Source organism: Bactrocera latifrons, unplaced genomic scaffold, assembly GCF_001853355.1.
Source record: "Bactrocera latifrons isolate USDA-ARS-PBARC rearing strain unplaced genomic scaffold, ASM185335v1 scaffold_71, whole genome shotgun sequence".
NCBI classification, from domain to species: domain Eukaryota; kingdom Metazoa; phylum Arthropoda; class Insecta; order Diptera; family Tephritidae; genus Bactrocera; species Bactrocera latifrons.
The window spans coordinates 809,703-835,106 of NW_017537390.1; the positions used below are offsets into that span (position 1 = coordinate 809,703).

The 25,404-nt window shown below is 33.7% G+C and overlaps 4 protein-coding genes and 1 non-coding gene across 12 annotated transcripts; 2 read left to right on the plus strand and 3 right to left on the minus strand.

Annotated features, from left to right (window-relative positions):
* Positions 1-987: 987 nt before the first annotated feature.
* Trnav-aac lies at positions 988-1,060 on the plus strand. Its single transcript has one exon. It is a non-coding gene; the product is annotated as a tRNA-Val (tRNA).
* Positions 1,061-10,781: 9,721 nt separating this feature from the next.
* LOC108975987 (heparan-alpha-glucosaminide N-acetyltransferase) lies at positions 10,782-15,306 on the minus strand. Of its 7 annotated transcripts, none has more exons than XM_018944849.1 (11): positions 15,218-15,306; positions 13,867-14,026; positions 12,884-12,999; positions 12,675-12,823; positions 12,425-12,599; positions 12,154-12,358; positions 11,930-12,094; positions 11,742-11,863; positions 11,503-11,672; positions 11,254-11,440; positions 10,782-11,187 (listed from the first exon to the last, which is right to left on the minus strand). In XM_018944849.1, the coding sequence occupies exons 2-11, from the start codon at positions 14,008-14,010 to the stop codon at positions 10,893-10,895; spliced, it is 1,728 nt and encodes a 575-aa protein (XP_018800394.1). In that variant the 5' UTR covers positions 14,011-14,026; positions 15,218-15,306; the 3' UTR covers positions 10,782-10,892. The 7 variants fall into 7 exon arrangements, with proteins under 7 accessions (XP_018800394.1, XP_018800393.1, XP_018800397.1 ...); XM_018944848.1 differs by having other exon boundaries at positions 13,867-14,048; XM_018944852.1 differs by having other exon boundaries at positions 13,867-14,048; positions 15,235-15,297.
* A 1,582-nt stretch (positions 15,307-16,888) lies between these two features.
* Positions 16,889-18,897, minus strand: LOC108975989 (synaptobrevin homolog YKT6). Of its 2 annotated transcripts, none has more exons than XM_018944856.1 (3): positions 18,633-18,897; positions 18,428-18,571; positions 16,889-18,359 (listed from the first exon to the last, which is right to left on the minus strand). In XM_018944856.1, exons 2-3 carry the CDS (start codon positions 18,550-18,552, stop codon positions 17,885-17,887), a joined length of 600 nt encoding a protein of 199 aa, XP_018800401.1. In that variant the 5' UTR covers positions 18,553-18,571; positions 18,633-18,897; the 3' UTR covers positions 16,889-17,884. The 2 variants fall into 2 exon arrangements, with proteins under 2 accessions (XP_018800401.1, XP_018800400.1); XM_018944855.1 differs by having other exon boundaries at positions 18,428-18,584.
* A 3,123-nt stretch (positions 18,898-22,020) lies between these two features.
* LOC108975985 (NFU1 iron-sulfur cluster scaffold homolog, mitochondrial-like) lies at positions 22,021-23,198 on the plus strand. Its single transcript, XM_018944846.1, has 3 exons — positions 22,021-22,173; positions 22,233-22,474; positions 22,534-23,198. The coding sequence occupies exons 1-3, from the start codon at positions 22,100-22,102 to the stop codon at positions 23,055-23,057; spliced, it is 840 nt and encodes a 279-aa protein (XP_018800391.1). The 5' UTR covers positions 22,021-22,099; the 3' UTR covers positions 23,058-23,198.
* On the minus strand, positions 23,054-24,979 carry LOC108975984. The gene is made up of 6 exons (XM_018944845.1): positions 24,888-24,979; positions 24,634-24,833; positions 24,448-24,574; positions 24,154-24,353; positions 23,968-24,094; positions 23,054-23,907 (listed from the first exon to the last, which is right to left on the minus strand). The coding sequence occupies exons 2-6, from the start codon at positions 24,831-24,833 to the stop codon at positions 23,587-23,589; spliced, it is 975 nt and encodes a 324-aa protein (XP_018800390.1). The 5' UTR covers positions 24,888-24,979; the 3' UTR covers positions 23,054-23,586.
* Between the last annotated feature and the right edge of the window lie 425 nt (positions 24,980-25,404).

Genomic DNA, 25,404 nt, shown 5'->3' on the forward strand with positions numbered 1-25,404 from the left:
CTAACAGTAAATCCGCCTTTAAAAAGTTTATGGAAATATTCAAGCAAAAATCGCAAGTAATTAATATATACATATATGCTTATATCTATATACTTGTATGTATAGTTTAGTAGAGTTGAATTGTATCTGTTATCATGTGAAATGTTCTCGAATTAGAAGCTAAATAAACGACTAAAGAAGTGTCGGCATTTCCATCACGACAAGGCAATAGCGTCAACCCCACGATGAAGGAAATACTATTATTTATTATTTAGACGTACGACATTCGCCTTGTGCCAGGTCCTACACATAGTATGTTTGTGTTTACTGAAGGCACAGAGAGCTACAAAGGGAAGACTTGCAGATGGAATAAATGATGCCACACACGCGACACAGCCGCCAACCGCTTTATAAATAGACACTTTCGTATTTAGCAGACACATTTTATTTTATTTTCGCAAGGCATTCAATATTTCCAACAATAATAACGAAAAACTTGGGACTAATTTTGATGTAGTAGACGACTTTAACAGACTAGTACTTGCGCCACATTAATTCGTTGTGCAATTATAAACAAACATATATGTATATGTGTGTGTATGTATGTAAATCAACAGCTGGAGCATATCCAGAGCTCCACACAGTCTAGTGATGATAGACAGTTTATTTAGCAGATAAATTTTAAAATAGCTCAGCTCCGCAGACATTAGGTAAACTCTGATGAGAGCAAAATAAAGCAATGTCAAATTTAAAAAAACATACATATGTACATATGAGCCTCAAATTAATCTACCATACATGTTTAATTAGAATAAAAAAATACAAAATCCGTAAAGAAGCAGATATTGCTCTATTGTCTATATAATCTGCTTCGTTTTGTTTGATTTGATTATAGATATGTTTGTATGTATGTATGTAYATCACTTTCTAGAAATTTAATTTCAATTGCTGATAGGCATACCGTTCCGCAGCGTCACAGGTGCTTACTGCGTCAGACAATATTTATCTGTTTCCGTGGTGTAGTGGTTATCACATCCGCCTAACACGCGGAAGGCCCCCGGTTCGATCCCGGGCGGAAACAGTTATAGTTTTTTACTTGAATCAGATTTTGTAGATATTGATATTATTGTGTATACAGTTTAAAACAGACAAATAATTTTTGTAATAAAATCGCTTTTATGAAATTCACCGAATGCAACGAAATCACTTTACGTCACGCTCGTAGTAAAAAGAGTGTCACCATAGTGAATACGCATACTCTTTACACTACTTTTTTTGATAATTAGGTTTGCAACTAGAGTGATGTACAATAAAATAAAAATTAGAAAGTTGACACTTAATCGAAAAGTTCTAAGTAAAAAAAATCGAATTTTCTAAGTCATTATTTACAATAAAAAAAATTGAAAGTTGCCACCTAATGGAAATTTCTAAGTCGATAATAGTTAAAATAAAGAAAAAACAGTACAAACTAAATATGTTTAAGAAAGTTTATAATTTTTTCAGAGATTTTTTACAACAAAAAAATGAAATGATTGCCACCTTTTCGAAATTTATAAGTAAAAAACATTTAAAATACAAGTAAAAAAAAATATGTTTATGAAGACCATGAAGGGGTTGCCACCTGTTTGAAAGTTGTTAGTGTAGGTTAAGATAATGAGTGGATAATAATTTCAAAAGGTTAGCAACTATTCGCATCTTTTAATTTATTGATATGATAAATAACAATAAATAACATTACTATAGAGATATCAAACTAAAAAGTATTGAAACGCTTGCATTTAAAAAAATTTTTTTAAGGAGAGTTACCAGCTGTTTCAAAATTTCATTAAACGAAGGTGGTAAAGAAATTAAATTATTACAAAATGAATTTCTAAGTAAAGACAGTTAAAGAATATTTCTGTGGGTAATAATTTTAATAGGGTTACCAACTATTCAAACACTTTAACTCGATAATACGATAAATAATATTACATACTATAAAGATATCAAGCGGAAAGTATTCTAAAAGCTTGAATTTGAAAATCCTTTATGGGGAGGGTTGCCAGCTGTTTTAAAATTTCATTAAACCCGGTAAGAAAGAAATGAAATATTTCAATTTTAGTATCGAACTAAATAAGTTTTAAAAAAATGTCTGACAACTTTACATATGTTTCCGTTTATAAAAGACATATTATACGATTTATGTATGTATGTACAGGAAAAAAAACKAATTAAAATTATAATTACAATGAAGTATTTTACCTATTTCATTCCCTAAACATATGTATACACATTTGAGTATTCAATAGAAGTTTTAGAAATATATTTTCCAATAACTTTATCACTCTGACAACACCAAACATGGAAATGTGTTTTTCAAGTGAGAAAAATAAAAATTTCGAAAGTTTTTTTAATCTTAAATTTTTATATGGGATACATATGTAATTTAATTATTCAATTCTGTCGTTCCTTTATGTCACAGCTATATACATAGGTATACCCTCTCTTAAATTTCATTTGGTAACATTTTAACAGTCACTTAAAACATATTTCTCCCAAAACAGTCAGTTAAGCAGAACAATCATAAGATCAATACTGAGCTCAAGCAAAGAAGTAAGGCATAGAGCACTGAAATATCATAATGTAAAAATGCGAATAATGTTATTTTGCCACAATGACAACAATAATAATAACAATAACGCCAATATAGGGATAAAAATAAATACGCAACTCCCGTGGGTATATCCAATGGCTTGAATGACTTAGTGGAAACAACTGATGCAAAGCCACAAGTAAGAAGCTAAAAAAGGAAGTAGTAAAGCACAAACCGTTGGAAAAGCAAATGGAATATTGTTGAAAAAAAGAAAGAGAAAAGGCAAAGCAATAAATGAGCATTACTGATAGTTTCATGATAATAACTGACACTTATTTATATTTTGTTCCACTTCTTTACCACTATAAAGACATAGATTTGCCTGGAGGATATAGAGAAATAATGACGTAAAAAACTAAGCGCATAAAGGATATAAGAAAGTCAATAACTAGAAGTAATAATAAATCGCAAAGAGACAAAGGATTTTTATTGTTTACTATGAAATAGTGTTAAATTATATTATATTTTATCTTTTATAGTTTATAATATATTTTTCTTTTTGTTTTTGGTAGTGGGAAATAAACATTTACTTGAAGCATGAAGATTATTAGATTAAATATAGTAGTGTTTATACAGTTTAATATCATGGTGGTAAATTTCAAATCGACCTTCTAATATCAAATCCTAATAGATTGAAAAAAAAACACATTATAAATCGTAGACGTGCGGATGACTTCCTTCATTACAATGAAGTATAATACTGTAGTCAGTTCGTGTATGGAATAAAACAAAATTCACAAAACATAACGATGTGGACTAAGTTTTGAGAATCTTTCGAGAACTCCTTCTGTAGTGACTTCAATGTCATGAAGTGCTTGTATGAAATACTTTTCCATTCGACAAGTTATCTGCACGAAATTCGGAAAGGGTAATAACGCAATCCGAAGAAATTGTCTAGATCGTATCACAATAGCATAAAACAGGTTCCTTACAACAACTGGATTTCTATCATTTAGTCTCTGCCATACAGACTAAAAACTCGGAATCAAGTACGTTTAAGAAACCTTTTCTATTTGAAAAGGATATTATAAATTCGGTGCAAGCGAGGTTAAAGCTTTTTCTTGCTTTGCTATAGTAAGTGTAAACATTTTCGTACATTTAAAATCGATTTCTTATTGAAAAAAAAGAGAAAAGCGCAGGAATTAAATGAGACCCGATGCTAAGTTTTCAGTGACGGGTGGAATAAACACCCAATCATGAATACACACTGCATCAATGCATCATATATTATTATTCCCCCAATTCTTCTTAACACCTGTGTACCTATGTATGCCGCAAATAGTCCAAAAATTAGATATATACCAGCCTTAAGTCGAATTTCTTCTACTTTTATTATGTTACCATGGGAAGACACATTATTTATATTTAATTAACTTCCTACACAAATTGCTCTAACAAATCGTGTATACCCATAATTACTGTAAAGTCAATTACTTACTTAAATATATTAAATAATTAACTCAAAAAGTGTTGGGGCTTTTTGAGTTAATTTAACCACATCTTGTAAATTACGCTCTTCATTATTTAGCACTTGACGCTGTCAATGACTTCCGCAATTCTTCGCTATTGACAACAGCAGTTGGCTACTAGCGTATGCAATAACAATAAAAACAATGTGAAGAAGAGCCAGGAGCGGTGTGGAGAACAAAAATATCAGGAAAATTGCGCGCACGCAGCACTTGAAATGTCAACAGCATTTCGCTACTCTCGCTTTCAAAATCGAAACTCCAACCCAAGTGACTTCAATAAATGTGTATGTGTGTAAAATGAAATTGCTTTTGTTTGTATGTGCATGTGTACAACGAAGATAAGTTAGTGTGTTTATTTGTGCCTTTGTAAATGGTGTTGAAAATGGGTGTGTTGCGTATACGCCATGGACGTCAAGAGCATCTTATCAAATAGAACGTATCGCAAGTATGTGTATGTGTTTGTAAATGAGTGACAACAATAAAAGAATAAATTTTGGGAAGGAAGAGCGTTGAAAGTGGATGACTTGATGTTGCCTCATGCCACATGCCTTCATTGCAAGCGCTGGTGCTGCCGCTGCGGTTGATGCTGAGGATATTGTTGTTATATTTTATTGCAGTACTTTATTTTACCACACCCACAAACACTTAGGCATCAGCAATAAACCAACACAAGCAACCAACACACAAACACATATTATGAAGTGACAAGTGTGTATGTTGCAAGTGCGAAAATGCTTGTGTGTTTTTTGTGTAATTTGGAGGAGTTGTTATTGTTGGACATACGGTAAAAAGCTATTTATGCCTTTATATAAAGTACGAGAAGAGAAGCGACTAAATATCGTAAAAAAAAATTGTGCTGGGCGTGAAATGGTGGTGACAACAAGACTGTTAATGTTGTTGTGGTTTAAATAACTAACAAAGCACCAAGAGACACTGCAAATGTTTGGTTATACCCTTTAAAACAACAAAGTGCATGCTACTAACACACAAAAATTTATATTCAATAAATACTATATAGTATACACTTAAAGCATACACAAACATGCCACAGTAAGTTGCAACTATATATATTTTCCTTTTGGATTTTCATGTCAACCGCCGTCAGCGCAGCGCTTGAGTGCAATGTGTGAAACAATGAAATTTATAGCATACTTTTTGGCGTATTAATATAATCTTTATTTTGCATGCTGCGGTTTAATAACATTCGCTTTTGTTGTTGTTAACACTAACACCAAGCATAGTGTTACGTGAGTGGCTGTCGCTGTTAAAGATTATTGATGATACATGTGCAACATGGAGTAGTCTTCTACATTGAAGTGCTGCACTTCGGAAATTGATACTTGCTCATGGGTATGTTAGTATTCGTGTGTGTGTAAGGTTGTTGAAGTGCAATGAAAATTCTGATTTATAGAAAGTTTCATATATGCGTGTGGTGCAGTGCAGGGCAGCTGTTTGCAAATAGATACGAAGCTAGAAATTGATTTCAAATATGGAAGAGAAGCTTTAGTGGAAGAAATAACTCAGCTCCTACAAAGTATACTCATATTTTTTTACAAAAACAAGAAAAAACTTTAATTTAGGTTAAGATAGCTATATGCTATAGAGGTTCGATAAAAACAATATATACAAAATATAACGTTACCTTTAACAATAATCTATGCAGAATTTCATGAAGATATCTTGTCAACTAAAAAAGATTCTCATACAAGAACAGGCGTTTGGTCGTAAGCGATGTTTGGCAACTGTAAGATATAGAGAACGAACAGCCTCTTGGGAAGAAAAGGACGTGTGTAGTACAACTTCGTATATTTAAATCGAACAAACGAACATGGCAAGATCGACTCAAACTTGCTGGTAAACTTAATATTCCCTATACGCGGTTTGAAAATTTCAAATTGCGTCATATGGAGTGAAAAGTTATGTATATTATTGTTCATTGAAAAAAAGTTAATTTATGTCACCTTAGAAATATTTCTATTCGTCATCGCAATACAATATATAATATTATAATAAAATATCGTTCCAAAACTATAATGGAACTTGGAGTAAGAACTCGTAAGAACATATTAATTAAGGAATTATATCTTGGAGGAGTATGTAACCGGAACGCACCCGGATTTCTCGGCAGCATTCTACAACCACTGCCCCTACAACAACAAAAACATAATTGATCGTTTATTTCTGATTGCAAAATATGATCTGTATTGTGGTAAAATATAGACAGAGCTAACTGTTACTGCTTACTATGAAATGTCTTTATAGGCAAAACTTCCATTATTGTAATTAATGTAAATTTGATTTTGACTTTTTTTTTTCAAAAATTGCTTCGAACAGCTTCCAGCTGTATACCATATATCTGGCATTTGAAACGTTTTTTTATTTTTATTATTATATATATTGTGATATCGTTTTAGAAGCCGCCGAAGTCCACGCTGGCATTAAAACCTGTTTGAAAATAGCATTTCTTTCTAATTATTTTTATTCTAATGTATATACATATGTATATATAATATCTGTAGTTTTGGATTTTTTTATCAAATTCATAAACTACATATCTTCATCAAAAAGTAATTACAATCGAAATTTACTATTTCCCCACAACTTTAATAAACTTTCCAATGAAATCTACTCGAAAAGACATGCCAGTTTATTGCTATATTCAAGCCATGCCTTACTAATTTAATTAATCTTCAATTTTCTTGTGATTTAATTGGAGTAATTGTAAATTAATTAAGCATATATTTTCAATACTCAAATTTTCATAAATGCTGACCAAAAGCTATAGTACTTCGAAAGCAATCAAGATGAAATTCAATTCACACGATGTTAGTAGACGCATTGTCTAATATATATATATACGCATATATATATATATGATTATATAAATATATATTTACAAATAACTAAAATTTTCATATAGTATACAACTGTTAACTCACATAGCATAGGGCATTTTTTCAGTTGGTAAGAACTATTTCTTAATTAAATAAAAACAAAAAAATTATGAAATGGTTAATATTTGATGGTCATAGACAAGTGGCTGCCGTTCCTGGAGATCATTCTTTCTGTTTTTTCTTCTAATTTGCAGGCAAATTATCTAAACTAGTTGGTGAATTGATGAATCCATTTCTGGATAAGAATTGAATCAAATCGAAACAAAATTTCATTCCAATAGAGAGCTAGTTTCATTAATTTAAGGCATCGACCAACTGAGACCATTTACTTTAACCAAAAACTCAAGTTAATATTTTGTTCAGCATGCCAAGGATTATCTCTTCAGATTTTTCCATACTTCACTATAACATTTTTGCTTATTTTCACACCTGTCAAACCATAAATGAGCCTCAACTTTGAAGATGATCGAATGGCTAAATATAGGTGTAAGTTTACTGCAAAGAACCCAAGTTTTTAATACATTTTTAAACAATTTAAAATAGTCAAACATAAAAGTCAAACATATGTGTTCCTTTTGACAGCTAATCAGACATCTGCATATTCTTCAATATAATTGTATACCTCTAAAAAACTCACCCTACGTAACTATTTGTGTACGCATATTCAACAATTAAATCCTATTCACATTTGGATTGTGCACTTCCTTGTAAATTCATGTATGTTCGCTCCAGCTCAAATATTCTCAATTTTCCTTGCGTTCTAGCCAACAACAATTGCGTTTAAGCTTCTGCATTTATGTATGCCATTATTTGGCATACAATGCACTCTACAGCAACAGCAACACATATTGGCCACAAATTAATCGATAACCTTCGACAATAGGATATGCCAATAATTAAAAATCATTCGAAAGTGCAAATCAAATGAGTTCTTTGGTAAATAAAATTTTAATAAGTTCAATTAAAGCAATAATAGACAAATGTTCGGAAAATAATTTGCATGAACAGCTTTTCGTTCCATCGACTGTGGTATTCGTCGTTGCCAATGGGCAAATGATCATACATCTTTCGCAGAACCTTTCTTTCGAGTCTCTTCGACTCGTCAAATGTTGTCATCGGCCAGGATCCGTAAATTTCAACATATCTTCTATATTGATTGGGTCCGTTCTTCGCTGTTAAGCATTTTTCGCAAAAATCTCCCAATATATTAAGACAAATGAAAGGCTTAAGCGCTGAGATTTAAAAAGCAGTTTTTTTTTTTTTATGAAAAAAGTACCAGATTAGAGTCATTCACTGCCATTGCAAGCACATCTTTAATATACGTAGTTTCTTGGTAAACTCTAAAAATATTTTACTTATGCCAAACGCATGTTGTAAGAATTACAGAATCCTATCTACAAACCGAAGACAGTCAAACACTGCCATCCCACAACTACATATATCCACCACACAAACTGCCGTCGGCGACGACGCATTGTCATAAATATTCAAGGCAGGTTTCACAAACAGCACAACAAATTCACTTTCATAGCAAAAGTAATTTTCACACTTGGAATATCCTTGCGATTTCAGTGCACCAAAAGATGAGGCAGACAAAACCTCATGCTCGTACAAACACATTCGAATGGAGTCACCTAGACTCCTCATTCGTCACTCGCTACTAGACACCAGTACTTTCAAATAAAATTGCTGAAGGCAAGATGAAGTAAGTCCGAACTTTGGAACCAAAATCAAAGGAAAAACTTTGCGCCAAACCGTGGCGTTGAGACGATGAGTGATATAAATTTTCCGTCACGTTGTATTGGCAGCTGATTATCTAAGCTGCAGGCAACCAAAGTAATCAATCATGCAAGCCGCAATCCATATTGAATGCCGCACATTTTATATTAGCTGGATGGCAGATCTTCAGTGGAAAACATCGTGCTATTGGATTTAATATTTTTGGGAAATTTTTTTTTAACTAGCCGAGTAATTAGAGGTGCCGATCTGAAAATTATGGAGGTAGAATTTACGGTCGTCACCAAAAGGGGGGTCTACCATCCTGTAGATGAAAGTCAATGGCTTTTTTCCTAGTAGAAGAAATAAAGTTGGCGCACTTCGTGGAATCCCCAGTCAGGAGATTAAGCTTAAAAATTTTACTGTTTCGAAATGATTTTTTTTTTTTCAAGTAAAAATTTTCTCATAGCCATTCTTATGCTATGCAACATGAATAAAATCAATCAAAAGAAGCAAATGGCGAAAGTGAAAGTTGCACGTACAAATTGGCTGAAGTCAACAGTACTTACAAATAGCCGAGCACATTCAAACTATCAAATTCGATGTAGTGTGCTAAGCATACATGGCAATCCTTTAACTCTAACTCGTAAGTTATATTAAGAAGTAAAAATGGAAAATCAACTGCTTGATAGCAATGAATATAAATGAACTGAAAGTCAGTTTGCACAATAGGCACTTTACAGCGTAGAGGATATTAAAATTAGCAAAGGCAGAGGAACAATGCGAAAGCTTGCACCAGGATCCATCCCATAAGTTTGAAATTAACAAAATATGCTTTAAATTTAATAAATTCCACAATTCTAGTGGTACAAACTTTTTATCATTCTTTTTTGCATTGTACACATTGATGTTTCCCATCGAATGAACGGTTCTAGATTTGCTTAAAACACTTTCAAACCACTGATAGTCATTATTTGAAGTAACTCTAACAGTTAAAATTCACCAGCATTGTCATTACTTGAGATCGAACTCAGATTGAGAGTTTGCGAACAGAGAACACCTCGGACTCATTGCTACACAAGAATAACTGCAAGGCTACTTAGTCATGTGCAGTGACAGGAAAATATACCAATGGGAAAAGATAATATGCATACGTTCTTAATACTGAAACGGATTTAGCTACTACTTATCCGTAATCGACCCCCACATACCAAATCTTTATCCATTTTTCGATTAGCGTTACAGAAAAGTGGAAAATGGCGTCCCATCCTCCTTGTCTCGTAGCACGTTAATTTCCTAGTTATCCAGAATCGACTCTGACATACCAAATTTATGTTCGACATGCATTGAAACCCCGTATAGGACCAATCACCTCTTGAATGTCCCATGTAACCAGAGTAAGGTGAGTTTTTCCTATATGGTTCAACCGACTTTTCCCGGACCTTCGGTCGCTGATTTTAATAATCGGAAATAATCGCTATCACAACAGCAACGACATATCCCTCCGAGAAAGAGCCTTAATACATTTCGTGTTCTTTATTGCCGTAATCGCTTTCAGTGTTGGCCGCCATTTGGAGATTCGAAGTTTAACCAGATTTTTCTCCGCCTGGTCTTTTAAAAGGAGTAGAGATCATCGTCCTGCTGCGTACCTTCTCGTACAGCTTATCGTTCCATCGACTGCGGTATTCGCCGTTGCTAATAGAACAAAACCTTTCTCTTGAAAACTCGTAATGCCGACTAATCAGTAGGACGGGGATGATGATTTGTAGAGTTTAGTCTTTGTTCGTCGAGAGAGGACTTTACTTCTCAAATGCCTACTCGATCTGATGTAGCACCTGATGATGCGATGGATTCCGAGGCTGACATTGTTGTTGGTGTTAATGGTGGTCCCAAGATATGGACGACATAATTTGGATCTAAGAAATTATATCATATACATTCAAGTACCCCTTGTGGTAAGATATATTGAGATTTTCAAACCCTCGTAACCGCCTCGAATGTCAAACGTCTAGATCACAAAGTGTCCAAAAAATATATTTGTATAAAAATTTGTATATTTATTTATTTACACAATTCGATTTTAAGCTTGAGTTTATGTAAGAGTATATATATAAAGTAAAAATTTACATACATATTTACAAATATTCAAATATTCATAATATGTAACAGTTGATATTTGATAAATCCTTCAGTTTTGCTTTCTTATAAACTATAATAAAACTTAATAGAATCTAAATATAGTGCAATCGCCACCCAAAGTAAAGTATTCCAAGTGGCTTCAAGCAAAAGCACGAAATGGGTGTTCATCGGTCCAAGGCGCCAGTGCCATGGCAACATTTTGTGCATAATGGTATGACCCACATACATAATAATTGCATTCATGCCAGACTCCACAAACGGATAGCCCGTCCACCAGCGACGCACGTCAATAACAAAGTAGAGTATGCTGAGCATGACGAAAGCCAAAGCAGAGGTGACACAAACAAAAGAAAGAGACCTGCAATAGAAAAACCCGTTTAATATATTATTCTTGTATGTTTAAAAATTTTGTGCCAATACGTACCAAAGATTTTTATTAATTGGTATGGGACCAGCTTCCACAGTGAAAAAGCAAAGGGCGCCACCCAGCAGAGCCAAAGCAAGCGACCAATACAGCCAGCGTTTAATGCGTGCGCTCCAACCGGTATGAACCAGTATAATAACGCCGGCGAGCACGCCTAAAAATGCCTGCACCACAGTTAAAAGGCAGCCTGTGGGAGTACATATAAATCTTTTAAAAGTAAACTTCTTTTTATACCAATTTTTTCCTTACCAAAAACACCTTCGGGATCGAAAGCCTGTGCGCCGTATATATATTTCGCGGTGGGATGCTGATAGATGTGCGCATCGCCTAAAATCAAACGATCTACATAACCGTTAGCGCCGCCTGTACAGTTGGGGTATTGTGCGTTCGCGTGCTTGCCGCCAGGACCCAGATAACCGCTTATGAAATGTAATATTTGAGAAAAATATACGATTATAAATAATGGTATATTATTCACACAAACTCACGTCGGACAATTTGGCACCGGAAGTTCGAAGATTAAACCCAAATAAATGACAATGAGCGAGAACATTACCAAAAATTCTGTTTTCAACAAAATAATGTCGCACAAAGCGCGCTTCCAAGCGATCTAAATTTATGAATAGAAAATAAATAAAATATGTTCATAAAAAAATTAAATAGTAAGACTACCAACCTGCGGCATTACAAACTCCCTCTCAATGAAGACGGTATGAACCAATCCACAGACTAGATATGCAACAGCAAACCGTTGCAGAACACCCATTATACGTAAATTGGATATTTCTGGACCATTTATGGAATTTAGACATACGCCAATAGCAAATAATTTAAATGAACGCTAAAAAATTAATACTTATAAAAACCTGTTATTATCATTAAACTACTGTAAGATCTTACCCAAACGATACGTCGACATATCCGCGCCTTCGGCGTTCCACGCACCACTTGCGACTTAATCGAAATCGGTATGCAAACGCCCATAATCCACAAGAATGACGGAAAGACAACATCTGCCAAATGTAGACCATTCCAAGGTGCATGTTCGATCCACCAGTAGTCACCGCCGCCACTATTTACAAATATCATCAACACAATTGCCATGCTAAAACGGCGCAAACGAAAAAATTAATAACATAACAGTTATATTTTACTGCTTCACGCCTTTTACCCCCTAAAAGCATCCAAACTACGCATTCGTTTACTCGGCTGCGAAGGCGTCACCGCGGCATTGATTTCAGCAGCAGCGGCCGCCTCGGGGCTGAATGTATACGAACGCCAAGCGCAGCAAGCCATTCGTATCGCTACCAAAACCAAAGTGACTAGGAGAAATACCGAAGCGAGCGCTAAGGAATAAGCCGACGATTATTTTTATACAACATACATTTATGTTATAAAACATAATAATTTCTATTACATACATAAATTCACATTGACGCCGGCTTTATCTGCTATCACCTCACAGCTACCATTTGCATGCAATGTAAAATTATAAACTCCAAATTCTTGCAAATCTGTCGCGGACGCATACAAATCGCACACACTGTTACAGTTCGTGTCATTGCATTGCCTGAGGGAAGAAAGAAAGTGGTTTGATTCCTCTTTTTTTTCAAAAAAATAAAAGATTTACACTTCATTAGCGGTCAGCGCATCCACTTCTTTGTCATACACTTTAAATTCCCAGCCACGCGCCACATTTAATTTGAATGTAAAGTTGTGCATTGATTTCACAAAGCTAAATGGGCACTGGGTGAAAAAAAAACAATGTTAACAATTTCGAATTTATTTATATGCCTTTATATAGTGCTTAATGTACAAATGTATATCAAGGGTGATCCATTTCGAGGTGCCCTTTTTTTAAAGAAAAACACTGAAACTTCAAATTTATTGGAGAATGTTTATTATCATTCGAGAGAACATTATTTAGCATTATTTTTTGAAGATTATCTCTTTCAAATGTTGACCGCAGCTACGTCTCAGATGGGCCATCCGTTGAGTTCAATTTTCGATGACTCGTTTGAGCATTTCGACTAGTAACTTGCGAATAAGACGAGTGATGTTTTGCTCCGAGGCCTAAATCGAAGCGAGTTTGTCCGCATAGACTTTAGTCTTTACATATTTCCACAGGAAAAAGTCTAACGATGTGATATCACATGATTTTATTGGCCAAACGACCGGCCCAATACGTGTCCACCGAAGTGATGCGATTTGATGTGCGAGACATCAAATAGTCGATTATTATGGTCCGATAACAGGCGCCATTGGCGGGTATTTTGCTTGTTTACATATCCATTGAGCCAGAAATTGGCTTCACCTATGAACAAAATTTGGCTCGAAAACGTCGAATCTTTTTTTAAATGCCCATAGAGCGAAGCGATGTCGCTTGGGAAAATCGAACGGCTTCAATTCTTGCACAAACTGTATTTTGATTACTTTCAATTTAAGATTTCAACGTAAATTACGCCAAGTCGTTCCATACGTTAGTCCTAGTTCTTGCGAACGGCGCCGAATCGATTCTCCCCGGTCTTCGTGTACACTCTCAGCTATATTTTTGCCAAACAACAAAGTCTATTGAAAATAGTACCTCTAAATGCATCACCCGTTTTTACTTACTGTGTAACATTCTTCTGATCGACTGTAAAGGTAAGCCGATTGATTGTAGAGCGATTTGACCACTAGATATGCTTCGTCAACCTTCAGGTCTCGCATATTCAAGCCCCGCCAAACTGGCTCAGTATATTCGACAAATTGAGACATGATTTCTTCTAGTCATCTAAGTATAATATATGAGCAAACTACACCATAAAACAAGAAAAACCTTTAACTTCAACTTATCGTTAACTTAATTTCTATACCACAAAATGGTTTAAAAAAAAGATTTCAAACTACTATTATATGAATAAATCGAATCTCAATTTATCTTCGAAAAACTAGCAATTTTGAACGATTTGGACCAGTCGGTTATATTTCGGAATTTTTAAATATGCTCCATAGAAAATTGAGGTTTTTCGAGAGATACATATTTTCTTCTTTAAATTTTTTGTTCCAGTGCATTTTTAGGTCAGGGAGTTCTGACGAAATGAGATTACCAAATTGAATCAATTTCGGAGCGGTGAACTGTATGGACTCTTAGAAAGGGGGACCAGTTTATGCTATTTATGAGGCCAATTCATGATACCTACGCACACTGTCGCGATTACCAAAATTTCAATTGATGGAACATCATTGCGAAAAATGTCAAATCGTCTATTCCTTATGATTGTAGCGGTGTTGACGTAAGTTAATTGTCCTCAAGATCAACTAACATGCTGTTTCGACGGGTCGGATCGTAGGGAACTGGTTTATGTATGAGTAAGTTTCATAGGGAAACCAACAAGGTTGTTAGAGTCAATCTGGAACTCATTTCATGCTGGAGATATAAGTATTTGACGTTTAAATGTTGATTCTGGATAAATAAGAACTTAACCTGCTACAGTATACAGAACGAAGTTGCACATGAGTATCTCTTGACTCAAGGGGCAACTCGAGCTCTTCCCCCGCAATCGGTAGTAGTATACTGAGAGGGGATCGATGAAGGTGCTAATAGCTCTACTGTGAAATGGGTTCAGTACGTGCCAGTTACGTTCATAGTCTGGTGAATTTCCTCCATGTCTCACTTCACTTGTCTCTTATTATTTTCAAATTTTGAATTTTTTTCAATGAACATATTTATGTAACAAACCGGTTTTTTTTACGCACACTGTATTAATTTACATAAACATTTTGCAAAACATATCTGAAAACCACCTACACAATCTCACTAATATTGAGGTCAATAAAAACTCACTAATGTTTGATTGATATTACAAGGCACCGAAACTTGCAATTATCTATTCAGCTTATCTATTTCAGCTATTTACTAGAATACAAATTCCTTCAACAAATCATATTAACAATTAAATTGTTTATTAATATTTTTTTTTACATTTGACTTTATATTACTATCTTGTATTTAAACTGCATTTGTATGTAAATATTTACACAAAATCAAAATATGTCAACAATATAGCAAAGCCAAATTACTACTGTCAATACTTGTTTGTTACTGCGCACCAAAGTACATACATTTGTACAACTGTATGTGTGTAGTTGGGGCAGTATCCACATAAACAGCTGAAACTACTGTAGGGAACGTCAAAATGAACATTTGTAGAGTTTTTACAACGAAGTGGAATTGAAACACTTTTTTGTTTTGCTTTGGGGCATTTGTAGCAATTTTTTAAATAGTGGGAAAACAGTCAAAAACCATTTTTAAAAGCCGGTGGTACATTATAGTATAAATATGATTTGAAAAATATTCTGCTAAATTTTTAAGGAGTGTATTAAAATATAAGGTAATGGCAGCAATTACTCTAGAGTGGCTTAGAAAAAGGTTGGATTGCGGTGCCCCTCATAACTCAGGGCTGAATCAAATGAAGTAACAAAATCAAAATTATATCGTTGGATGCTCGCTTTACGCTGGTTTTCTTTTTCGAAATTAATTTTTTTTTTTTTCAATTTTTGGGTACATGTTAAGTAAAAACAACGAATTTTGGCAAAAAAAAAATCAGTTAAAAAAGTAGCTACGCTTTGAAGAAAAAAATGTCCAGTGTTACCTCGTAAATTATGTATAGATAATCGCCAGCCAGACAGTTGATTATAAAAATACTGGTAACATCGTTTCTTCTGCAATTGATTCGAAATTTAGTAATTTTATTGGAAGAAATTCGGAAAAAAATAAAAAAGCAAACCCTCTTCCCCCTTAAGAAGATGTATTTTTTTTAAAACTTGATTTATGGATTATATTAGGGATGTATTATATGTGATATGTATATAATATTATTAAGATAAAATTTAATAAACAAAAATTTTAACTATAATGTGAAAAAACATAATTAAAAAAGAAAAAAGAAATAAAAAAAATTAAAATAATTAAAATAATTCGGCTACATTTTTCTATTTCTATTCTTATATTTATGCACTTAAGTAGCATATATAAATTTTAATTTAATTTATTGTATACCTAATTTTGTTTACTTTATGCCATAAAACATAGTAGTGATTTCTAATTGTAATATATTTTTAATTAAGTTATTTTTTCATTTTCACAAGTAACATTTAGAGGAACACGAGTATTTGCATATTTTGAATATCCGATACTTGCTACAATAAGTTCAAGCCACAATAGTAATAATTTTACATTATTAATTTTTATCGGTTGGGTTATTCGTTTATGCGTAGAATATAGCTACACAATACATATGTGTATATATACATACATACATACATGTATATACATATGTGAGAATTTATGTTTTCAAATATATGAATTTGTAAATAGCAAATCCGTGACTAAAATATCTTCGTAACTAAAGGTATACATATGCTAGTATATTTTTTAAGGCATAAAAGCAAAAATAAATGTCTGTAACAGTATTTCATGTAAAATTACAAAGATACATTTTAAGGATGAGGAATGGTTTTTAGATAAAATTAAACATATGTACATATAATTGCAATTAGTTTTCTTCTTTTAACACGTATAGTAGAAACCAAAAAACTATAATTTTATTGAAAATGTAAATTTTAGCTAACCCGCATAACATACTCTCTTCAATCACACTTTCCAATAGTTTTATATTTATTTATTCGATAGAATTCATTTCGTTCCTTTTTTAATTGCTATTCCTTGCTATTCTTTCATATTATATAAATCTGTAAACAAATATTTTTTTTCTAAAAATGTGCAATACTGTTTCAATAAAAATATATTCAAGTACAAAACTTTTTTATAATTATTACATGTGTATAAAGTATGAATGCAAAAGTAGGCAGTTCAGTTTTTCTGCATTTTGTCTTCTATGTGAGATGTTCTACATAATGTTCAAGGCGAACTCAGCTCAATTTTGTACATAGTGTATTACCGGTGCGTAAAAATCAACTAGGTCATCTTCCCTAAACTTCTCTGCATCATTATTTTTGTTTATTTCATAAAATACTTTCCGGAATTTTTAAGCCTTTTGTGAAAACGCATGTGTTTGCAGTGCAGGTGGTTCAACTTGACTTCGCCTATTTTATTTAACCAAAAGTATATACATACTAACATTTGTTTAAATTTTTATAGATATATGTTGTTACCTAAAATCTCATCAATTATCTTATAAAGAAACATGCAATATAAATACATATGTATATGAACAAATAATATTTGGACAATATACTCAACATTTTTAGTGTCACTCGATATATGAGTGTTTGCATTTCTCCAACTTCTTTCTTCGCATTTTTCATAACAAAATAATAAATTGATAAAAAAAAAACTCAATAATTTGGAATGGGATTAATTTGTGAATTGCTTTTACTTGTAAACTCTTTTCTCTTATCATTCGCTCACATAATTTCGCTTTACTTTGTGTCTCTCTTCAACTAATTTCTCCTTAACAAATTCTATTATTGTTATGGTTTCAACAAAAAAGCAGCGCTCGGAGCATTTACAGTTTAAATAAAAAAAAGCAAGTATACATACGTTTTCAAATATTAATAAAAAAAAAAATAATCATTTTTACACCCGCGAAAATTCGTATTTGTATGTATTTCAGCTCATCTAAATCATTTAACTAAAATTGCAACATGAATTTGTCTTTTTGGCTGTCTTGTAAAATGCTTTACTTTGCATTGAAAGGTTTTCTGATTTAATTACCATGTCATCTAGCTTTTCGCCACGCTCAAGCACTGCTTCAATTGTATTCTTTAGTATAATCTTAGTTTCATCTAAATCGTTTTGCATTTTAGTCAACGCATCTGCCTCTTTTGGATCCTGATATTTGGCCAAATATGCAGGCAAAGTATTGAAATCAATAGTTCCATCCGACCCCGTTTCCCAACGGTCCGCAATAATTTTCGCACTAAACTCATCTAAGATTTTTGTTATGAGCGTATGAGCAACACGCTGCGGATACTCATGATCAGCAATTAATACGCTAGACAAATTGTCTGCTCGTACGTACACATGACACATATAGGCCTCTTGCTTAACTGACTGTCGCATGGCAGGTTGTGTACGCTCCACAATGGTTTTTGATGCAAAACTGAAAGTAAAGCCTTTATGTAGAAACTGGTTGGCGTAAATAAAATATAAAAATTAACAAATACATACGTCATGAACTCTTGAACTGTGCCCCGTTGAAAGAATGAAAATGACTGTAAATCGTAAGTAGATTTTAATAGACGAGCTTCCGCAGAACCTTTGTAAAAAATACTCAGTGCAAATAGTTTCACCATCGTTTTTTCTTTCAGCTGACTTTCTCAAAAAACTATTTGTTAAAAATGGGACTTAATATTATTTTTAATATTACACTCACTTGACTGTTTAAATACAAGCGAAGTTTCAGAAATGTGATGCTCCCACTTATATGTAGATAATCACGTTGAAGTTTATTGTAATTTTGATGACTATGCGTTGTTTAGACAAAATTTTATGTTAACAAAAGCAGCAAATATAATTTTCCTTCTTCAATTAAATTTCTTTAAAATTTTGATATTCCGTGTGTTGTTTTTTTTTTTTTTTTTGCAAAATTTTTGTCTATTATTTTACGTCGTCATCTGTCAAATCAAAATGTAATTTTCTCAGAATGTTGCCACAATGTTTAAAAGTTATCTTTTTTTGATTATTTTATTGTAATTATATACACATGTGAAAAAGTCAAATATGGCAAGGAAAATCTCTTTACATATGTTGTCTTCACAGCCAATAGTACTTATCATGATATGGTTTCAAAGAATGATTCGGTTAATACTACAGTCAGATATATAAAAATAAGTATAACTTTTTAAACATATTTTGTTTTAATAAATTTTTTTTGTCTGATTGACTTAAAATGAATCTTCAAGAATTATATAATTTCAAAAGTAACGGCTTGTATTGAACCAATACAACCGATGCTTGTTGTTAGTAAAGTTAAGTTATTTGACTAAACATTATTCTTGAGTGCATCAGCTAACGGAGGGGATAGCAACCCCATTGAAGAAGGTCAGGAAGCCTAAAACTGAACTCAATATATTAGAATGCCTTATTATCTCCCAAGTTGCAGTGACGGTTGCACCTTCTTCACGGCTTTCAAACTGAAGCACTTCCACACCTATTCCACAGGACACACTGCCTCTTTATATAGAGCTGTCCATCGTTCATCAGCCCACCTTATGATCATGTGAAGCCACCGTTCCCATGGCAATCGGGCCTACGAAAACCGGAACGGACCCGGATTTTTATCCGCCCAAGGACTGTCAACTCGGCAGAATTCTGCCGTTACAACAACAACAACAACATCATGTGAAGCCATTGACGCCCGGCACTTTCACACATTGGAGGTGGCCCTTGATATACTCTCATCACCTTCATGAAAACCACGGAAATTGTCACAGCTACCCTTTTCCACTCTTCTCGGCTGATGGCTCCAACGTCCTTACTGCGATCGCGTACGCTAAGTTCAGTGAAATGCGCGAGTTTAGCCCTTTCGCTAAACGCTGACGCAAATCCCGTGCTTAGTCTTTCCGAGAGAAGCTTCTCGCTAAAAGAGTTCCCACACAGGTGGAAGCTAGCAGGCTTAAATGGTTAAAGCAATAAGCTTTTATTTAGGAATTTATTAAAAACTCGAATAATATTAATCATTTCAAAAAATCTATTATCTAAAAACGGTTAGACTGATTTTGTCGCCTTCTCCGACCTCCCTTTTGGTGTATATTCTCAGGACGTCGAACTTGTCTTTTCCAGCTGCGTTTTCTTTTTCTTCTAAGTTCAGCTCTTTTCCGCTTCATCCATTCTCGTCTAATTCTTCTCCGGCGGGCCTCTATCCTTTTTTGAGCTGGTGTGAGATTACCTGATGATGAGGGTGCTTGTGTGGTATTACTGGATGTTGAACTCGGAGTAGTAGAAGTAGTTGTTGCTGTAGCTGAAGTGGGTGATGTGGGGAAAGTAGTTGAAGTGGGCCAACTTAGACTACTTGTCGAAGTGGGTGAAGTTGGACTCGTTGGAATAGTCAGCGAAGTCGATGGTTGAGCATTACAAACGCTAACAAAGTAAATCACTACCGACAACACGAACACGAATCGTATATTCCAATACAACAGTGTCATTTTCGAACTCTCAAAGGTATATCATATTAACTTACAGAAAAGTTAAACTAATGTAGGATCTTCAACAAATTGTACTGCTTTATATATATACAATGTAGCCTTCAAATACATAACAATTGTTTTTGATAATTTAGATTATACTTCCGGCCCTTGAATTAGTTTTTGAAATTCGTAACCATTATTTGTAAAGCTGGTTTTGTAAAAGAGATATTTATACTCTGAACTATATATATTAAGTTTGTCACGAAGTTTGCAACACCACCATGGAAATGTCAAAGGCCTTTAAAATATGTACATATATACCATAATATACCTGGTTTTTGAGATATAGACTTGCAATTTTGCACAGGAATTTTCTCATTTGTCGGAATAGTTTCGATGCAACCGAAGTTAATGCTTTTTATTCTTTGTTAAAAATATGAACTTCCATATTTATTTAAGCATACATATATGTACTTAATCTTGGATACATACATAAATATAATATTACTTTGATACTTATGTGAAGAACCGTTAACGCAGTAAACGTAATAAAATTTTAAATTGAGTGTACAATTGAGTGTATGTATATATGCATATACGCGAATAAGAACATTGAATTTTCCGGCGAGGTAGATCTGGTCGCCTAGGAAAGGTTGCTATTTTTGTATGTAATTCTTATTTATTATAATTATTATTTAAATTGTTTTCTTTTTTTAACAGAACAATTTTCTTAACCAATCCAACAATATTGTAATTAACATACATATATATAAATACGTACAACTGTATTCTTAAAATGTTTTCCAATTCAATGTTGACATACCCAATATTGACTCAAAACGTGTAAACTTCCAATAATTACATTTCCATTTTACTGTACGTATGTACATACTTATGTATGTATGTAAGCCCTAAAACAGCAGTTCAACAATTGTTCAACAGGCAGTGCACCAACTCCTCCGGAATACTGCCTGCCTATTCCCAGTGGTATCGTACAACCACCTCCAACATCCGGTAATCTCGGAATAGCTTAAATAAGAATACAGGAATTGCACGGAAATGGATAAGGCGTACATGTGAGTCTAATGATTTTTATATCAGGACAAAGTAGACTTGAGATCAGCAATATTTACACACCAAGCTGGATATCATCTAGGGCCGTAGAGGACAACAGGCTTATCCTTTGCGCCGCAAATATTGTTAACAATATATCCATAATTTAAACACTACGTTTATTTATTTAGGGGCGCTCACAATGTGTGGTTATTTTTATTTTTAATCGATAGAACTGTTTGCACCAAGTTTCATTATTGTGAATACTTAGGGAAAACTGTTCACAAAACTTGCACGTGAACACGTAAAACTGTGTAAACGTGATGAGCCATGTAAGTACATGCTCAGATGAGGACAAAACTCTTTCTGTCGGTAAAGTGTACCAGCATTTTACTGACAGATGGTTGTCCATGGTACCTATATTAATTTTCGACGCTATGTTTACAATTTACTGGTCTTTTGAACGTTTACTTTGATATCTCTTCTCATTTTATAATCTACGACGCCACCGGCATTTATTTGTTTGCACCGATAAATAAGCGGTGGCAACTCTGTTATTATACGCAATAGTTTCAATCATAACATTAGCAGCTGATCGTAATATTTGATTCTATTGCGGTTGATATAATAGCTATTGGAAGCCCGTAATAATAATTTGAAAATGTCTCGTTTAATTTTGCCTTCCTTGCGTAGGTCAGTTGGGGTTTTACGCAGTAACAATCGTTTATTTAACATGTGAGTAAAACAAAAAGTAACAATGCTTAGAAACTATATTAATTTTAATAAATTGCCAGTTGCTTACATCAATCGCAAAATTTGAGATCGTTTGAACATTATGGAGCGATTCCTACAAAAAGGGCGCTGTTGAATAATAAGTCCTCGGTTCCACTTTATCAATTCTGTCGTAATATGTTTATACAGACACAAGACACACCTAACCCTGACAGTCTAAAATTTCTTCCCGGCACAGACGTTCTGGGAAAAGGTAACACATACGATTTTCCCAGTGTATCTGCGGCGTATTGTAGCCCCTTAGGTAATTGTTTTATTTTTTGTATAAGCATGTTAACAACATAAACTTTCTCTACTTAATAGCGAAGCTTCTCTTTCGTATCGACGGGGTGCGTGCTGTGTTCTTCGGTGCCGATTTCATAACAATATCTAAAGAAGAAGAAACGGATTGGGCCATTATTAAGCCAGAAGTTTTTGCTGTAATAATGGACTTTTTTGCCAGCGGTTTACCAATACTGAACGAAGCTAAACCCAATTCAGATACACAAATCGAAGATGACGATGACGATGTGGTTATGATGATTAAAGAACTTCTTGACAGTCGTATCAGACCCACTGTACAAGAAGATGGTGGAGATATTATATATATGGGTTATGAAGATGGTGTAGTTAAGTTAAAGATGCAGGGATCATGTTCTTCCTGTCCTAGCTCTATTGTTACACTTAAAAATGGCGTGCAAAATATGTTGCAATTCTACATACCCGAGGTAGTGTCTGTTGAGCAAGTTTCTGATAAAGTAGATAAATTCGCAGAAAAAGAATTTGAAAAATTTGAAAGCAAAATCAAGTTGAAAGAACCATCACCGACAAATGAAACACAAACTTAATTTACTAAATATTATTCATTTAATGTTAATAAATGTACCAAATTATACTCGGTACAACGAAGTATATTGTAAGTAAATTCATACATGATAAGATGTTACGTTGATTTGAGTTAATACAAGTACAGACCTACTAATACTGTACATGAAGTGTTTATCTTTTATAGTTGCCCGTAAATGGTGTCATAACACACCATAATTATGTTTTTGGGTTATTTTGTGTTTTGATCGGCAATTAGAATATCAAATTTAGGACAAATATAGTCTATTTCATTCGATAACTTGTTGCCATTTAAAAAATCTTCATGGATCCAAGTTGCAGCAGAAAAAATACAGAAAATCAACTACGTCACACTATATGAGCTGGGGAAAATGATATATCAGCATTGGCTATTAGAAAAGCAGTGAGTATAGATGCCCTTAATACTTACATACTTATTTATACCATTTCCTTATTATCTAAATTATTAGCATACTTAATTACAAACATAATTACTTTTAATTATAATCAATTTTAGATTAGAAAAACTTTTTATACAAGTTTTTCCGTTATCTTTTCCATTAGTATCAACAGCTTTTCCGTTATTCGGTTCTGCTCCAGAATCGCCCCTACCATCTCCTGATTGACAAGTTTTGATTCCTTTGCAATTGTTTTTAGTACTTGTGTTTGCTGCTTTATTAATTTCACCATCTCACCATTATAATTCCGCTTTCTTGCAGTTGGTGCCGATGATGGTGACGGTGACCGCATCGAAGGTGATGACGATGACAGCTGAAATGATGGCGATGGCAGCTGGGGAGACGGAAGCGGAGAGGACGGCGATGGCATCGAAGATGTTGGTGATGGTGAATTCTAAACAAAATTAATTTTTAATTTTATTTCTAGATAAATAAAATAAATTGTTTTTCTTACCAAAGAATCAGTCTTAATATACAATGCCGAATTGACGGCAGTGGACTCTATTATGCGGTGTACTGCCTTATAATGTTTCCATACAGAGGGATTACCGCCAGAAGGGTCACTTTTACTTTTCTCTTCTCTGAAAACATTTTTGGATATATACATAGAAATATACTTGTAGTTATTGTAAAAACTCACCTATATTTCTTTGTTAAATTTTTCACTTTGCAATGAACCTCCTCCGCAGTGAACCTTCTTCCCATTTCCTTTGAAATTTCTCGATATATATGCGCATTTCTTTTGGCTTTTCGGAGATCGTGGGAACGCGCCTCCCACTTCTCCAGCAGCTCAATCTCGTCCGAGAGTGTCCATTCGGAGCGTTGCTTTCTGATAGACATCTGAAAAGTTCGAAGATGTTGGTGATGGTGAATTCTAAACAAAATAACCTATTAAATGTATTTATAGATAAAAGAAATAAATTATATTCCTTACCAAAGAATCAGTTTTCACAAAGAATGCTGAATTGATGGCAGTGGACCCCATGATGCGGTCTATTGCGTGGTAATGTTTCCATACAGAGGGACTACCGCCGAATGGGTCAATTTTACTTTTCTCATCTCTGAAAACATTTTTGGATATAAACATAGAAATATACTTGTAGTTATTGTAAAAACTCACCTATATTTTTTTGTTAAATTTTTCACTTTGCAGTGAATCTCCTCCGCAGTGTACCTTCTTTCCATTTCAATTGAAATTTCTTGATATATATGCGCATTTCTTTTGGCTTTTCGGAGATCGTAAGAACGCGACTCCCACTTCTCCAGCAGCTCAGTCTCGTCCTGGAGTGTCCATCCGGAGCGTCTCTTCCTCATAGCCATCTGAAATGTGTAAAAATATAAATTTGATGCGCTTTAAAAATATGAAATACTTACACTGATTATTCTCAACTCTACATCACTATGGCCACATCTATTCTTGTTTTGTGTATTGAAAATTTAAAAAACAGCTGTCCGTGTTGCCTGCTTTTCATTCACAATAGATTAAAATGATAGATTAATGCTGCCATCTGTCAATGCTATAAACTTTTAAGGATTAATTAGGAGCTAGCAACGGAGTTAACTTCACTAACTCCTAAATTTATCCGGATTAAAGCATTTCGTCCGGATTAACACTGCCGTCTGTGGAGACTATAAGGTAATCTCTTAAACAATTTGAATCATCTGAGTATAAAAGATGTTGAACTTAAAAGTTCGGGTTTATAATTAATTTAATTTTTTTCTTTTGTTTAAACTCTTCAGAATTCTTTGACGTTAAGAGTTTTACTTTAATGATTCAATCCATTCTGCACATAATAAAAATCCGAAGAAGTATTATTATTATTATTATTTTTTTTTTTTTTTTTTTTTTGAAAATAAAGCACATTTGTGCATATATAAATTTCAAGTTCTT

What these genes read in the sequence shown, in the direction of transcription:
- LOC108975987 (XM_018944849.1), bottom strand. Translation starts at nt 14,010, where the DNA reads ATGTCTCAATTTGTCGAATATACTGAGCCAGTTTGGCGGGGCTTGAAT. An exon ending in AGTTTGGATGCTTTTAGGGG is followed by an intron (nt 12,359 to 12,424) that starts GTAAAAGGCGTG and finishes GCGCCGTTTTAG; the next exon opens with CATGGCAATTGTGTTGATGA. An exon ending in CCAATTAATAAAAATCTTTG is followed by an intron (nt 11,188 to 11,253) that starts GTACGTATTGGC and finishes TTTCTATTGCAG; the next exon opens with GTCTCTTTCTTTTGTTTGTG.
- LOC108975989 (XM_018944856.1), bottom strand. Translation starts at nt 18,552, where the DNA reads ATGGTGAAACTATTTGCACTGAGTATTTTTTACAAAGGTTCTGCGGAA. An exon ending in ACAGTTCAAGAGTTCATGAC is followed by an intron (nt 18,360 to 18,427) that starts GTATGTATTTGT and finishes CTTTACTTTCAG; the next exon opens with TTTTGCATCAAAAACCATTG.
- LOC108975985 (XM_018944846.1), top strand. Translation starts at nt 22,100, where the DNA reads ATGTCTCGTTTAATTTTGCCTTCCTTGCGTAGGTCAGTTGGGGTTTTA. An exon ending in AACAATCGTTTATTTAACAT is followed by an intron (nt 22,174 to 22,232) that starts GTGAGTAAAACA and finishes ATAAATTGCCAG; the next exon opens with TTGCTTACATCAATCGCAAA. An exon ending in GGCGTATTGTAGCCCCTTAG is followed by an intron (nt 22,475 to 22,533) that starts GTAATTGTTTTA and finishes TCTACTTAATAG; the next exon opens with CGAAGCTTCTCTTTCGTATC.
- LOC108975984 (XM_018944845.1), bottom strand. Translation starts at nt 24,833, where the DNA reads ATGGCTATGAGGAAGAGACGCTCCGGATGGACACTCCAGGACGAGACT. An exon ending in TTGTGAAAACTGATTCTTTG is followed by an intron (nt 24,354 to 24,447) that starts GTAAGGAATATA and finishes CGAACTTTTCAG; the next exon opens with ATGTCTATCAGAAAGCAACG. An exon ending in ATATTAAGACTGATTCTTTG is followed by an intron (nt 23,908 to 23,967) that starts GTAAGAAAAACA and finishes AATTTTGTTTAG; the next exon opens with AATTCACCATCACCAACATC.